Source organism: Coptis chinensis, chromosome 6 (assembly GCF_015680905.1).
Source record: "Coptis chinensis isolate HL-2020 chromosome 6, ASM1568090v1, whole genome shotgun sequence".
In the NCBI taxonomy this organism is placed as follows: domain Eukaryota; kingdom Viridiplantae; phylum Streptophyta; class Magnoliopsida; order Ranunculales; family Ranunculaceae; genus Coptis; species Coptis chinensis.
Window position 1 is genome coordinate 756,363 of NC_141461.1, and position 16,453 is coordinate 772,815.

The following is a 16,453-nucleotide window of genomic DNA, read 5'->3' on the forward strand; positions in this document are numbered from 1 at the left end:
AAAGAGACTGACCAATGTCATACTATGAGTCAAGTTCAGTTGCTTTATGATACCAATTTTATCTCTTATGAGATATTCCGCATTTTGAACAAGTTGATTTCCCGTAATCAACTCTACAATGTCACTATAATGTTTAGTAATGTGTATTAACGTTGTAAAAAACCGAATAAAAGTAAAATATAGAAAAGTTAGTTTAGAAAACTTACGAACCAGGAGATGAATTGAAGTCCCCGCAAATTACCACTGGGATCTGCAGCTGTCATATCTTGTCCACTCCATGGATCAAGCGTGCAGCCTATACATTTAATCATTATTGTTACTCTATGGATGTCCATACTCTATACACAAGTACACAACCCTACATTTCATCATTATTGTTTTTTTAGTAACATATATTTTGTCACTACGAAACTACAACTTATTAGCCTCTTTCAAACAAAACTCTCTTATAGTAATGTAGTCTAGACGGCTATACCCAACAATTGTTGAAGACATAGAATATCTGCAGTGTAAATATTGCATCTAAGATGATTGTGTTCGGTGAAAAGCTATAACTGTTTAAAAAATCATGTATCTTATATATATATTATATAATGTGTTAGTCAACTTGATATCAAGTTAACTAGTAAACGAGCACGTACTAGGAAAGAAAATGGGGGTGGAGAAAATTAAAGGAATGAACACATGTAAATTAGAATATTAACATATTGCATCTATTTGAATGGATTATGTAACATGTTAAGATTAATAAACACTTCAATACGCTAGTTGTGTTCTTCGTTCAATTCGATTTTTGTTGTTTTTCCATGTTGCGAATAAATATATTCAAAGAGGTATTTAACCGTGTGTAATATAGTCAATATATAATTATTAGTGCATATGCCAAAAACTAATTTACCAAAAAAATATGTAATATGTTGATGAAGTTTACATTTGTGCTGCTGGTTGTGTAATTATCTTGTCAAGCATTTATATGTGATTGAGTAACTTTGCTGGATTCATATGAGTGTACTACCTATAAGATATAAGAATATTATATCATGGTGTGCAACATATTTGGTATTCTACATTGGAAAATAAAATATCTTATAAAAATGCAATAATAAAAACTTTTTTTTATCATTGTTTTCAATATGATCGAGCGAACCCATTCGGTTTTTTTTTTTTTTCGGCTTAAATAAACAGGTAGCTTGGACATAGAAAGAAATTGCAGCTAGTTAACAAATGTCATTTTGGTTTTTATATTTAGAAATGATTACATTGAGAAACAATTAGAAAAAATACATTGGACACTGCATAATCAACTTTTCTCAAGAAAAATTAATAGATTGCTAGGGATTACCTTTTTTATTTTCCTTAGAAAGGATGTTATAGAGTCAGGCAGATCCAGACTGCACTGCGAATCAATTTCTGAAGATACCCCCAGACCCTAGTAGCATCCTCCTCGACTATACACGACAAATTAGAGTCCGAGGGGGAGGGGTATAGAGAAGCGATTCTAGCACACTTAGTCACTTACATTAGCCTGATTGGCTAAATAGTCTGTCACTCTATTAGTTTCTCTGCAACAATGCTCCACACTGCTCCATTAGTTTCTGTCTTTTCCTCATATAGCTTCAGCTAGTTTTTGCAAGTACCAGGGAGGGGCAATGGTACCATTCGATATCTGGGTGTCATCTGTAGAATGATAGAATCAGAGTGAACTTGCACTCTGAATTTCATAAGCTTAATCCACCCCTCTACGCCTTCATTATTGGCCATAAGCTCCTAGCCTAGGATTGATCTTTTTTACTACATCCAGCATAAATGAATTCAGCTCTTCCATTGTGGTCTCTAGCCAGTCCACCATAACTACAACTAGCCTTTACAGATCCATTGACCATTGCAACTCCTGCTATATGCTTTCCCCAGATGCAGGTGTTGTTGATCTCCTCCTGTAGCTTGTATATATGCCCATGTTGTGCAAGATAACTCTAGCCCTATATGATCTTTCATTTCCTTTATTTGTGCTTGCAAATATAGATTCATTCACTTTAGCTGAAACCGAAGGAGCAGGTTTGCTCTTATCCCTGAATCGCCTATGTTCTCTCCTTCCAAATGGCAGCAACAACACATACCTAATCCTGTTCTTGCAACTTCTCAGAATCATAGCCTGTTTTTCATTTGCATTCCCAACTGTAGTTCCAGGTCCCAGCTCCTTCTTGACTGCTTTCCATACAAACTTGGTACAATGACACTCGAAAAACATATGTCCATAGTTTTCCACAGATCTACTGCCACGGAAACAACATGAAGAGTGTGACGGTACCTTCCTGTTAACCATACCCGTAGAGTAATTGCCAGCTGCAAAAGGAGTGTTCTGACGGTAAAAATTTATTCCACAGCAGGTTACTCCATCTCACCTTTCTCTTGATGTTTTCCAAAGCAATGTAGGCTGACTTGGAAGTAAACTTCCCTGATTGAGATTGTGACAAGACCACCCGATCACTATACGTAGCTCTTGATCACAGTGTTCATGTTTCAATGCACCTTCAGGTAGGCAATTTACTGCATTGATCCAAACTTCCACATCCACCTTCCGTTCCCCAACAAATCAGTACTTAGGCATCCATAGGGAGTTTCAGAAGATTTCTGGCTAGATCATTGTTTAACAATGGGAAATCCGAGCACCAGGGATCATGCCACATGTAGGTATGCCCGCCCTTTTCTATTTGATGTCTTATATACTTGAAAGTTTATTTCCTCTGTTTAAGAACCCCTCTCCCCACCCAAGACCAGTCGTTTGGGATGTCCTTAATTAGTTGTTCAAGGGTTTTGAGTTTCTAAATGCTAGTAAGAGAATATCCAATAGTCACTATTTTGAAGTCCTACTGTTTTCAGAATAAATTGCATGTTGTTCAAGTTTCTTGTTCTATAAAAGAAATTACACTTCACGACTAGAGAACAAAATCATATGAATTGGTTACTAAATTTTGACTATCTTGCGTATTACTTTTTGCTATTCAATCTTCTTCGTGATCTATATTTCAACTTCTTCCTCCTTGCAATTCTCTTTTCCACATAATAGGAATATCCACACCTTTTTCTCAATACTCTCTACGACTTCGCCGTGACAACTAGGGGTGTGCATAAAACCGGCGGAACCAACAAAACCGAACGAACTGGTCGGTTTCGGATTGGTTATGCTAATTAGTCCGTTCAGTTAAGTATTTGTGAAAACCAATAGGATCGGTTTGGTCATCGGTTTAGTCCCAAATCAAATCCGAACCAACCCGCCATATATAATATATATTAAAAAATATATATTTAATTAATTTAATTTAAAAATATGTGAAAACCGGTCGGTTTGGATCAGTTAAACCATAACCCAATTGATTCGATTGATTCGGTTGTCGATTTAGTTCCAAACCCGACCCGTGCACACTCTTAGGGTGTGTTTGTTATGATGGAAAGGAAAGGAAATACTATGGAAAGGAAAGGAAAAAGAAGATTCCACCTTTTCCATCCTTTTTAAAGCTTTGTTTACTGGAAAGGAAATGGGCTTTTCCATATGGAAACAAATGGAAAATTTTTGTGGAAAGGAAAGGAAAGGAAATAGATAAATAGGAACTTACTACTAATACACTCCACTCAACAATACAATTATTCCTTTCCATAGCTTTTGCAAAACAAACACGATTATTCCTTTCCCTAGTTTTACTTTCCTTTCCCCAGGTTTACCAAACACATACCATTTAAAATTATTTCCTTTCCATTCCATTCCATTCCATTCCATAGTGGACCACCCATTTTATTTCTTAGTGAGTAGTGACAGTGGACTGCAGGGCTGGCCTAAGCCTATCTAAGGCTTTGCACAGGGCCTCCAATATAAACAAAAGAAAAAGGCCTTGGGAAGCTCTTAAAAACCAACTAAAGTTGTTAGAAATCCAGACAAAAACCCAATTTTTCAGACTTTGCCTCAGGCCTTTTGAAACAAAAGGCGGCCTTGGTGGACTGACAGCTTGACTGTTTGCTGGTGGTCTTTACGGCAAGCTTGTTAGATGGTCCTAAACGTGATTCAACTAATGGAGAAGTACAGTAAAAAAGCTAAACTATTGTTGTTGTACTGTTACACAGGCATTTTGGGCCAAACACAATAACTGGCTTTGATTGTGGGTATCACTTAAACCAAATGATGATAAATGGAGAAGCCCAGAAGCCTTTATACCAATTTGTAAGGCTTTAAACATCCCTTGTGAGACTGTAACAAACATCTCAACAAGTTTCAAATTTGACATTTTTTTCTAACGTTCTCTATAAATTCTCCCGCCATCCTCTTTGTTTCTCTTTTTCTCACTAATCTTATCTTTAAAGCAAAATCGGTTCTCTGTAATGGGGTTTCTCTCTTTTTTCCACTGCCAATATACTCGCGAGGAAGCATGTCGGCTGTGGTTATCGAAATGGAATTACTTTACGTACTGATTACTAACATGTGGGAACCTCAAAACTTATCGAAATATATAGGAACCTCGTAAGTTACAATGCTGAAGCTCTTTTTCTTTCAATATCACGCTGACTCCCCCAAAACTTCATCTATAAGCTTAACGTTTTGTACTTTTTAAGTTTTCAATCCCCTCTTTTCTTAGCAGATGTTGAAAAGTCTTTTAGATGTTGCAACCATTGAGAAGAGGACCTTATAGAAAGAGAAAAAAACAGTCTAGGTTTTCATCATATTTCTAAATCCTCTCCATGGAAATTGTTGTGAACTTTTTTTACCCTTGTGGGTCTGGGAATTCGAAGCACTCTTTACCATAGAGTTCCTTCATTAGTACCCGACATTTTTCATAAAATTGGGTTGACAGTTAACCATGCAGTCAATGTTCATAAAATGATTCAACTGCCCCTTGCAACCCCAAATTACCAAAACAACCCTTGACTTTCCAAAAACTCGACCTATCATACTTAAGTTGGTACCTATGTGTGATGTGTCATCATCTAGGCCGTCCTAATTCTGTGAACCCGACGGTTTTTGTTTATCTTCTTCCATGACTCCATCTGTGAGTTAAATCACTACTCCATCGCTACTCGTTTGAAGAGAGAGTAGGTGTAATCGGTCGGGGAAATATATTTAACTTTGAAATACCAACATAATGAAGCAAATTAAGAACCCAATTAATCAATAAACAATTAAAACACTCAATCAACTAAAATAAATATGATTAAAGTCAATTTAAAGTGTATAACTTTACATAATGGAGGGTTGGTTGAATCGGCGAAATGTCGAGTTCAATGTTTAACATTGAAATAGTTGAAATAGTGAACATGTACATTTACTCGGCTAATCAGGCCTAATTGGCTGAGTACTCGGGGAGTATTTGAGCCCGATTGTGATCGGGATTAAATTGTTAGTCGGGTCGGCTGAGCAGCGAGTAGCGAGTACTCACCGATTACTCGGCAAGTACTCAACGATTTAATAGCCCAGCTCTCCATAACTACTAACTACCTCTACCACCCATGTATTCTCTTTAACACCGTAAAAAAACTAACAAACCCCAATCAAACAAACCAAAAACTAACAAAAGCCTCGTCACCATAATCAACAAAGTAAAAAATATGGTTGAAAAATTAAGAAGATTCCTTGACAAATAAGAAATGAGGTTTGCCCAAAAAAAAAAAAACAAACAAAAAACAAACAAACAAACAAAAAAAAACAAAAACGAGGTTGAAATAGAAACTAGATACGGAGACCCTAATGAGTCTTGGTTGCAAAAATTAATTGAAAAAAGACTTCTATATAGTAAAAAGTAATGGTGTGGGGCCCGCAGGGTCTCCATCCAGTGGTTGTCATTGTTTTTTTAGTAAGTTGTGACATGGCAGATCCAAGTGTTTGGAGAGTTTGTGTAATTTTGTTAAGTGTAATCAATACCATGAGATCTGTCTAAAAATCAACCAAAAATCAACAATTACGGCTGGGTTTATAAATTGTTGGGCTAGCCTATAAACTGTTAGGCCTCCAATTGATTTGAGCATATAGATAATGGGTAATTGGGATGGACTTGCGGCTGGACTTATAAATTGAATTGTTTTGCTGGTCTTGCGCCGAATAGTTTGCGCCTAAGATGCATGTATGCCTTGCGGCGAAAGCGCGATGAGTTGTCGAGATAGTACCGCAGGCGCGTCGAAGTCTCGCGGGCTGTAGGCACGGGCATACCCTAGTATAATATATGGTATGATGGTTCAACTACTATACAAAGAATATGGTAAAACGTAATCGAAAGTCGGGTTAGGCCTTAAAAGCAAATTCAAAATTTTAATCGAATAATGGTCCATGGCCATTCCGCCGATAGAAGTTTAGGATCAGCAGCTCTCTTCCTTATGTCATCACGCACATCCAAATGGGCTATTAATTGCAAGAGATAAGTTGTTTCATAAAATATTAAACCATATATTAATAGAGATATAAAAAAATTGATTAATCAATATTAATGAACTCTTAGGATAACAAACTTGTACTCTAACGCTGAAATTTTCTCACCCAAAAGCGAATGGGGTTTACAAACTTGTTAAAACGGGCACCTAGTCTACGGAGACCCTAACGAGTCTTGGTTGCAAAAATTAATTGAAAAAAGACTAGTTAATAATTGGGGCAACAATTTACAGATACCAAAAGACAATAAGGTAGAGTATACTTTACATTAGAACTTTTGGCGGCGTAGCTTCCAACATATCCTTCCCTTTGCAAGGGGACTTTAAAAAACTCTTCATAGTGATCAAACTGGACCTGGTTTAACAACACAAAATCCCAGTCTTTATCAATTTAAAGAAGTAAGAAGAAATTAAAATCTACTACCTCTTGTAAACAAAGTATGTCTGAACCAGTGCCGACTTTGACATTTTGGTGGCCTAAAATAAGACAATAGAATGTGGCTCTATATGCGTTACTGTTATCAATTTTTTTTACTTGTGTTACTCAATATAATCCAAGAGAGAGTGAGTGATGTGATTTTGTTATTTGATAGATGAGTTTTTTGTTAGATATAGATAAAAGTTTCGGTTTTTTAATTGTGAGTTGGTTTAATGTTTTTTGTTTTTTTTAAATTGTTTGTAACGAGTGAGTTAGTATTGCCAAAGAGTTTAATAAGGTGGGTTCTCGAGCATTGAGGGATTAATTGAAATCGTATGTTTATTTTTCTCTTAAATATGGTTGTTTTTTTTTTGTCATAAATAAGTGACAACTAACTGAACTATTTATTATAAAGTTTAGTGGGTGTTTGATCTCATTTTTTTTTAAATTAGTTTTTCTCAAAAAAGTATTTTTTCTAACAAAATATTTATTCTAAAAACAATTTGTAAATAAATATGTTTTGTTGAGATTTTTTCTTAAAAACTATTTTATCAGATTAGTAAATTTCGTGATATTTCTCAAAATATCTTAGCATATCTCGCCATTTTTCACTAATGGGCAATCCATATACCTTTGGAGCGTGATGAGAAAGTGAGAAGAAAAAACTGTTTTTTAACTTGGAAAACAAGTTTTTGCTATTTATTGTGAAAAACAAGTTTTTGTTATTTATCATGAAAAACTACTTTCTACACAAATAGAGACCAAACATGTTTATTTTCAAAAAAATATTTTTTCACTAATAAATGTTTATTGGCAATAAATAAATAGGATCCAAACACCGTCTGTTTTGTGTTCATAATAGTGACCCCTATTTTTTGTTTTGGTTTGGTGTCCCGAAGCAATCACTTGGGTTGCTTTGCCTCAGGGCCGGCACTGGTCTGAACTGTGGGACAGTATCTCAACAATGATTCTTTAACTCCTGACCTTCCAATCGTTGATTTCATTAACTTCTGCTGATTCGTCTTTGCGATAACACGCAACAGATAATACATTATAATAGAAAAGTGTGAACTTTTGATCTGATGTTAATGGCACGTCTCCTAGAAAGGGTAGCATATCACGGTGAGGAGTTGGTAATGACATTTGAAAGAACAGTATGTATCTTTAAGTCATTTAACCCTAAGTCAAGCCAATCTCTCAACAAATCTCCTTCCGCCTCTCTTTGTAATGACAACACCAAATCCCTTAAAAGCCCTAACAATGCCGAACCCTATTATCACTAATTAACCCACTCACTCATGACTCAAATAGCATACATTCGTTACGAAGGCTTGAAACGGGCACAAAACATAGGTGAAAAGTTAGATGGTGGATAATTAAGTCTTTATAAAGGAATGTTTTCAATTGGGTGGGATTATTTAAAAAAATATGCTTGGAGAGATATGAGTTCTTCAATTGGAATGGTTCGTGACATGAATCGGTTATTACAAGCTTTAAATGAGTTGGCTCTGTTGGAATCGGGTAAAGAACGAGCTGATTGGGTTTGAGGAACTATCAGAGTATTTTAGTGAGTTCTGAATTTTAGTGTTCTTTAAATCGGTAAGTTTTACTAGTATACTGCATTGCAGTGGGGGCGTGCACGGAGTATGTCATTTCGGTAATAATTTATAATTATGTACTTTTTTAATTATTATTATTTAATTATAAATTTTCTTCTAAAAAAAACATTGACCACCACACCTTGGACTAAAATTTAAACACATTGAAAAAAAATTCAAAATATTAAGATAAAAGATTAATCAAACCACGCACGTAACCATGTTAAGTTAAAAGATTGAAATACTATGTTCAGTTAAAATTAGCCAAACCATGTAACCCTATTACTCAAATGTTTTGAAGTTAGGAAATCATAAGTCATGAGTACCACTTTGGTATAATTAATTAAACCCAGCTCTACACAATGAGAAGTTTTTATTTTATCATGTCACAAATCCCTTTAACAGTCTCAGCAATTACTAATATATGTGGTCATTGTACTGGTAGTTTGGTATGCAATTTTTTGGCTATAAATTTAATACATACAACAAAATATACGTAAGACTCAACAAATTGTTTCATTACAAAGCTCTCACTCTCTAGTTGCACCTAAACATATGGTGCATATTTACGCTAATAATCAAGCTTAAAGAAGATGGGGGTGGAGGTGAATCAAAGTCCAGTAAGAACTGACGAGATACACTAGCATCAGATGAAGTTAATAATCAAATATGCAACAAGTATAAAAAAATGTTCTTCATGGTTGGTATTTACTGAGTCCCTACATAGATTAAAAAAAACAAAAAACATAAACTTAATCAAGGTAATAAAAAAAACTTTCTTCAAGGTAATGACATACACATTACTTCAAATAAAGATTACGAGATGTTAATAAGACTACGTTCAATTTTAATTATTTAAAATCAACTCAGCAACCATCATTCTTTTTTTCTACAAAAAAACCGGCAAAATTTTCTTTGTATTTTCAACATTTCAAATACCAAAAGTTGTCATAACTTGAAAATCAAAATAACCTAATATTCATATATCGGCCCTTCCAAGTTATATATAACTTTACATAGTTTGAAAACCAAAACATATCTATATACAACGCCAACCAAATATATACAACACCATCAAAAATTCAAAAAATATACACAACACCTTCCAAAAGATAAAGTAGTGACTACACTACAAACATATACATACATGAAAATAAAATGTTAACTATAAACAACTTCACTCCAAAGCTTCTACTCCTTGTGCTGCTCTATATACTCCACTAAACTCGTACTGCAATCTTCGACAGTTATATTTGAAAAGGGAATAAGAGATATAAGGTGGTGAACAAAAGTCCAACAGAAAGATACAATTGCTATTAATTATCATAAAAACATTTCACGCATAAATATAATAGACTAGCATATAAACCTAAACATTTAAACCACCAATCTAACCATCATAGCAATATCTACCACAACCTGAATACATTCCACAAATCAAACCACGTTCTAAATAATTAATAGAGATAAATGGATGCCCAGAAAAGTATGTGGGATTTCCCGGATTTCACCAAGGAAGCATTCATCTCTTAGAAACCCTATAACCGCAACTAATTTAAATGACAAAGCTCACGGCCCATTTAAAAGACAAGCTTGCGGCTAATTTAAATTACTGACACTATTAATCACTACTTACCTGGCTTCAATCCTGTAACAATAACTCAATAATATAGCAAGCTACACAATCAACTAAACTTCCATCTCTAAAACCAATACCATAGCCAGTCATTCTACAACACAACCAAGCTTATCACAAACATCACATCAAAATATCATACAATATATATTTTTCATAAATGACTAAGAGAAGTAATATCCACCTAGATTCTACTCGCAACCAAAAAACCAAACCTCGGTTAACTCGCAACCACTAGATCTCTTCCATTCCAAACCACTGAAAATAAATATTGGTAATTTATATTAATCATTTAGTCATACTCTAAACCAACGAGAATTCTCTAGTGTCTAACCGTAATACCAAACCCTAAACTACACTCTACGATTATAAAGATGATTTAAAATTCATCGACAACAATCGAAATCGACTCCACTATTACTGTTCATATCCTCAATTCAATAAAATCAACTAGCAACTGGTCATTGTTTTCGCCAGTTCTCTCTCGAAATTTCTCATATATTCTCTCCCAATAGTGTGTCTTCTTCCCCCGCACTAACAATTGGATGTTAGTTAACATATATACACGCTTTGCAAAGAGCCTCGTCTTCTTGAATTGAGAAATTAGTAGACCTTGTTATAGTAAATTTATTTCATTTTTGATGTGGTTGCTTGTTCATTTGGATCCATTGTTGTAGTTGTAGTAGTGATTGTTGTAGTTGGAGTAAATACAATTTTTATGAAAATCGTGAGCGGTAATAGAGTTGTGTGAAGTGGTTATGTATAAATATGCAATTTCATAAAAGCTAGCCGTTGGAATGGTCCGGACTATACAGACGGCAGAATTTCTACATGCCGTCCGTATCCCGCACTTAACAGCTATTAAAAAAATGTGATTGGAATAGTTTTGTGATTTGGTTGGGCAAGCTAAAATGACTATAGGGCACCTTCTAGCAGCTCCCCCATTGACTTGCTCTAAAGCCATTGAACTCATTTATGAAATACCCATTCCAAAATTTACTGCCCATCCCAGTTCAAACACCCCTTCGTTATTCTTTTTCCTGTATGTGTTCACGTTTTTAATCACTTCATATAATATGGCGCCTCTAGTATGGATTATAGAACTTTTCACTAATTTAAGAGCTACATCCAAGATTCACATTGTGGCCTACTTAGAAATCTTTCGTTCATAATTTATCACAAATTTCTGGTTTCAGGGCAGTCCTTGCATAAACATTTGACAGGAGATTAGGACGCACATTCTGGGCTGCATGGAGAATTTATCTCATGCACTAGCTTTCTCTAGCGCATATCCATGCATATCCAGATTTTAAATATCCTTCCCTCATACAGAAACATCAGAAATGAAAACAAAATGACAAACGACAATACAGTAGAAAGTTTGCAAGAAATCAATATTAATTGTTCACCAGAAAATAAAGAGTCGATAACTAACCTTGGACAATTTACCCCCTCCCCCCCCCCAATCCAAACTGTCTACAATTTAGCCCACAGTATTCGGCTGCACACTCAGTAGATTTTCTGCAGCTTCAGATTGCGACAGCTAACTTGAGACCATCCTTGTCTTCTTCTGTGGCATAAGGGACTCTGAGATGTAGGGCCTCTTTCTTTCCTGTTCAGAGTTGGACATCAGCTCAGCAAACCAATTCTGACCTTCATGGCATAACTTATTCAGTTCCACAAGCGCCACAGCAGCAGCATCTTCTCTCTTGTACTTAACATAACAAGCACCAGTACAGCATTCATCATCATTCAGCACAAAATGTACATCTGCTACAGTACCGTAGGCTGCAAAAACAACACAAATATCATAGGGGGAAGCACCAACCGGCATATACTTTACATAAAGAGTAGGAAGACTTCGTAATCGACTTGCTTCTTCTTCTCTCTCTTCTTCGGAAATATAAGGGACAATATCTACACTTATCCCATTAATAAACGCCCCATTCAGAGCAGCAATAGCATCTAGCGCAGCTTTTTTCTCCGAGAACTGAACAAATCCAAATTCTCCTGAACGCTCGCAAGAAACGACAGTACCATATTGATGAAAAATCAACCCCAAGTTTTCGCAATCAACCGCTGAATCTAAATCCTTGATCCAAATTTTAGCTTTTTCACACTGATCTGAGAGCATAACGATCCTGAGAGGATTAGGATTCCGATTGATAAGCTCATACATCAACACCTCCTTTGCAGTTTTAGCTGCAATGTACATGTTATATGATGAGATTCCAGCCAAAATATACACAACGGGATCATCTTGAATTCAAATTAACAAATACGTATTTGCATATATAACTTTTCAGAAAGCCTGTACAAGTATAAAGAATCTAAACTAAGAAAAAAGCTGAAAGTACAAGAAGCAACTGCAGTTTAACTACCGCATTCCACGTTACACACACACAAAATATGTTCACTTCCAAAAGTTTGACAACACTTACTATGAATCTAGTTTTCCACTTATTACTATGTGTGACAGAAAGTTCCATGGTTAAAAACATTCCCTTTGCTTCTCAATCATCAGTCAGATTCTAACTTTAGCAATAAATAGAAGAGATTGGACAATTTCTCTTTTACATTATCAAGAAAGAGTATCATAGACAATGGCCAACATGCACTCTGGCAGAACTAAGGGGACTAACTGCATGCATCCACATTGTCCTAAAAATAGAAGAAAACAGAAAAGGAAGAAGACTCCAATATCAGACAATCAAAGAAAGAACAGCATAATGAAAAATACCATCTTCTAATCTCTTGAAATTGACATAGGCATAACCGCTATGGGCATAACCTTCGTGCATTTCAACGGATATAACTTCACCATATGTACTGAAAAGTTCTGACATTTGTTTTTCCGTTACCCCATTATCAAAATCACGAACGTAAAGAGTTGCATTGATTAATGATGATCCTGGTGCCGCATTATTATTCGATGAGCACGCCATTGACAACAATAAAAGAAGCTGCAACACAAGGAATATCAAAGTACGTTAAAGAAAGGAATCATGGAATTAATAATGCGGGTTGAGGGACCAATGTATGTAAAACGGTTAAAGCCCACGATGAATCCAATTAGATCTCTGAGTAAAAACAGTGAAAAACAAGGCTCGAGGGACACTAAATTTTTTTACTATAAATCCACGATCATCTTAGACACTATGGGTGTCAAAATGGCCTCAAATCCTCACCCGCCCGGACTCTGCCCATGGGCTGAAAAAGCCCTCAAAATGAGACCCTCACACATTTGTGGGCTGGGCCTACCCGGCTCTCAAGCCTTTGAGGAGAGGGTGAAACTTAAGCCCTGATTAGACCCTCAACATTTATTACATATATTTTAATAAATTTTTTTACAATATATTTCATTTTAGTATTTATATGCTAAAAATCACTTAAAATAACATTTATCTATTAAGTTTGTCAACCTTATAATTTCATTATAATATTTTATTAAATGAATTTAATTGATCTTAATTGACTAATACAGCTTTAATAAGTTTTTTTAGTAGTTTGAAGGTTTAATTGTGAAGTGTATTCGATTTTATCATTTTTAACTAATGTTTCTAAATTATTTTGTAAATCAAATGTAGAACATAGTATCCGGCCCTCACGTTTGGCCCTCAAGCCCTCTCGAGAGGGTTGAGGGGCGGATAAAGGCTTCGAGATTTAAGTATTGGCCCGACCCGACCCGACTCTCGAGGTAAATAAGGGTAGGGCTGGCCCGACCCTCAAAGCATGAGGGCATCATTGTTTGAGGGCCGGGAAGCCCATTTGACACTACTAGTTCGCCCCCTCCTAACATTTTTATATTGTCTTTTCTAATTAGAATTAGAATTTAAAGAACCAAACTACATCTCTAATAGATGATAGATGTCTGAGAGACGGGTTTAAAGACTTGAAAAATATATCTATATGTGTAGCACGGTTTACATATTTGTATTTATCTAATGAGATGTATAGTAATGGTGTTACAAAACCTCAAAATGAAAAATCATAAAAATAAAAAATAAAAAATAAATAAAAAAAACATATATATATATATATATATATATGGTTCAGCCTGCTAGTCGAATGAGAGGAGCTCTATCTAGTCAGGCTTATTCTGCTGCTCTTAGCCAATATATGGTTCAGCCAACTCAATCGATTCAAACTGCATCACCACCACCACATACACCACCTTTTAGTGTTTCTCAAAGAACTCCGGATACTCATTTCCAACAACATTAATTCCCATGGATCTTCACAGCAGCTCAAACAAGGACCTGAGGTGTCAGAGGCCGACAGGGCTTCATCCCTAGTCATCCTCTACCTGTAGTCCTTTGTATGGATGTGCAAATTTTTGTCAGCTGTAGATTGTAGGGTCAATTCAGTTAACAACTTGTAAAGTTTTTGGATTTGGAGGTAGTGATTAGTCTAGTGATTGTAAGTGTTTTTTTGGTAAAGTTGGGAAAAATATTTGTTCTGTATCCTGTGCTCTATCTACATGGAGCTTTGTTTCAATGATTTGCATGATTTCTAGAATAATAGCTTCTAAGTTTCATGGCTTAATTTTTCTGGTATTACAAACACCAATAGCTTCTTAGAATTTGAAAAGATGGTGCTTATACCTACAAGGAAGAAATACAATGTTTCAGTTTGGAAGCCGAGTTTGATGTATCAGAAAATAGCTGCTCTATCCAAATTTCATTGTCTAGTATGTGAAATTTGTAATTCAGATGGAATTCAATATGTGAACCAAGCAAAACCATACATTGGCTTAAGTAACTGGTTGATAATAGATATAAGAAGCCTTCTTCCTAGCTGAAGTGCTGAACAAATCTACAATTCACTCGTCAACAACAGGTCAACAGTTCAGAGACTCGGACTTTTTGAAACCAGAATTAAAGTAGCCTGGACAAGATAGTTCATAGAAGCAACAAAGGCACAAAGCAATATGAGTATTAAGTAGCCGACAGCGCCAGACTATTATTTAAATTCATCAAGTATGTAACGTATAAAGTATAAAGTGGTTGAAATGTTCGTAGTAAATACATTGGATTACAAAAAATAAAGAAATGTTAACAGCAGTATGTAACGTATGAGCAGTCTGCAATCCCTTAATTCCCTTTCTTGTTTCTTCAAGATGTTAACAGCCCTCATAGAATCCGAGGCCACTTCCACCTTCAATAGTTGTAGCTTCTGACACCCTTGCAGACCAGAAGTTCGTGATATATGACAGACCTTGGACTACTAGCAAAACAGAAGGCAAAAGATAAAAAGGGAACTGAAGCACCTCTGCTCGCTTAACATTTATAACATATGATGACCTACGAAATTTACCTGGCTCGGATACTGGAGATGTTAATGGAAATTAAAAAATGTTGGATATGTTATGGAAATTAAAAAAAGAAATCCAAAATGTGACGATTGTGATAAAAGATTCAGATTACCTGGCAAGAACTTCAAACATGTCAGACAAAACATATCTTGCTTTTCTGCTCTACCTCCTAACCAAACAACTGAAATGCTTGTAGGTGTTCACTTGTGCAGAAAACTACAAATGCCAAATAATAAACACTGTTAAAGATAGATATAAAAAAAACTGGTTGCCTCTGACAGGTAATAATTTTCCTAACTGAGAGTTGGGCCTCCTTCAGAGTAAAGTTCGTAATCAATGATCACTTGAAAATTGAAATGGTATCAAAGTTTGATGTCAGGACTCAGGAACCATTATGAGGAGGGCATAAGGGAAGTAGGGAACCCCATCTCCATATCCATTTTCTTTCAAATTGCCGATGCTCAAGCCTCAAGTAGGTCATGAAACACAGTGCAAACAAGTTAATATAACAGGATGATAAATATGTCAGGCTTAAAAAAATATCTTTAATGAAAAAAAACTAATAGATCATGATTTTTCTTCATTCAAATGTGATGAAAGAAAGAGAGAATCAGTTTAAAGAATTTCAGTAACGACAAAACTTGTGTTGTGCCTCTCTCTTTTTGTTTAGGACTTGCTATAAGAGAGTGCTAGGAGGGAGAGGAGTGTTCTAACGAAAGAGATGGGAGAGATAATAAAAGAGAGAAAGACCGAGAGAGAGATTTTGGGTTTTGAGAGACCGTAGATTTTATTTCGCGAGATTTCAATATTTAGATAAAGTCCGTTTAAGTACATCCGCTTAAGAGCGGGGCTGTATATATATATATATATATATATTATTCTTATATATATATATATATATATATATATATATATATATATATATATATATATATATATATATATATATATATATATATATATATATATATATATATATATATTATTCTTGTGGTAATGGTTTTTTTGGGAAAAAAAAACAAAAAACAAAAAACATTTTATCTCTGCTTAAAAAAGGTAATCCCCTATCAATCTATTTGTTA

General features: G+C 35.1%; 1 protein-coding gene and 1 long non-coding RNA gene across 2 annotated transcripts; both read right to left on the reverse strand.

Moving 5' to 3' along the window:
- Nucleotides 1-11,546: 11,546 nt before the first annotated feature.
- Nucleotides 11,547-13,011, reverse strand: LOC147490489 (polyadenylate-binding protein, cytoplasmic and nuclear-like). Its single transcript, XM_086568714.1, has 2 exons — nt 12,798-13,011; nt 11,547-12,259 (listed from the first exon to the last, which is right to left on the reverse strand). Exons 1-2 carry the CDS (start codon nt 13,000-13,002, stop codon nt 11,601-11,603), a joined length of 864 nt encoding a protein of 287 aa, XP_086424840.1. The 5' UTR covers nt 13,003-13,011; the 3' UTR covers nt 11,547-11,600.
- Nucleotides 13,012-15,006: 1,995 nt separating this feature from the next.
- On the reverse strand, nt 15,007-16,059 carry LOC147490490 (uncharacterized). The gene is made up of 2 exons (XR_015198865.1): nt 15,484-16,059; nt 15,007-15,283 (listed from the first exon to the last, which is right to left on the reverse strand). It is a non-coding gene; the product is annotated as an uncharacterized LOC147490490 (long non-coding RNA).
- Nucleotides 16,060-16,453: the final 394 nt, after the last annotated feature.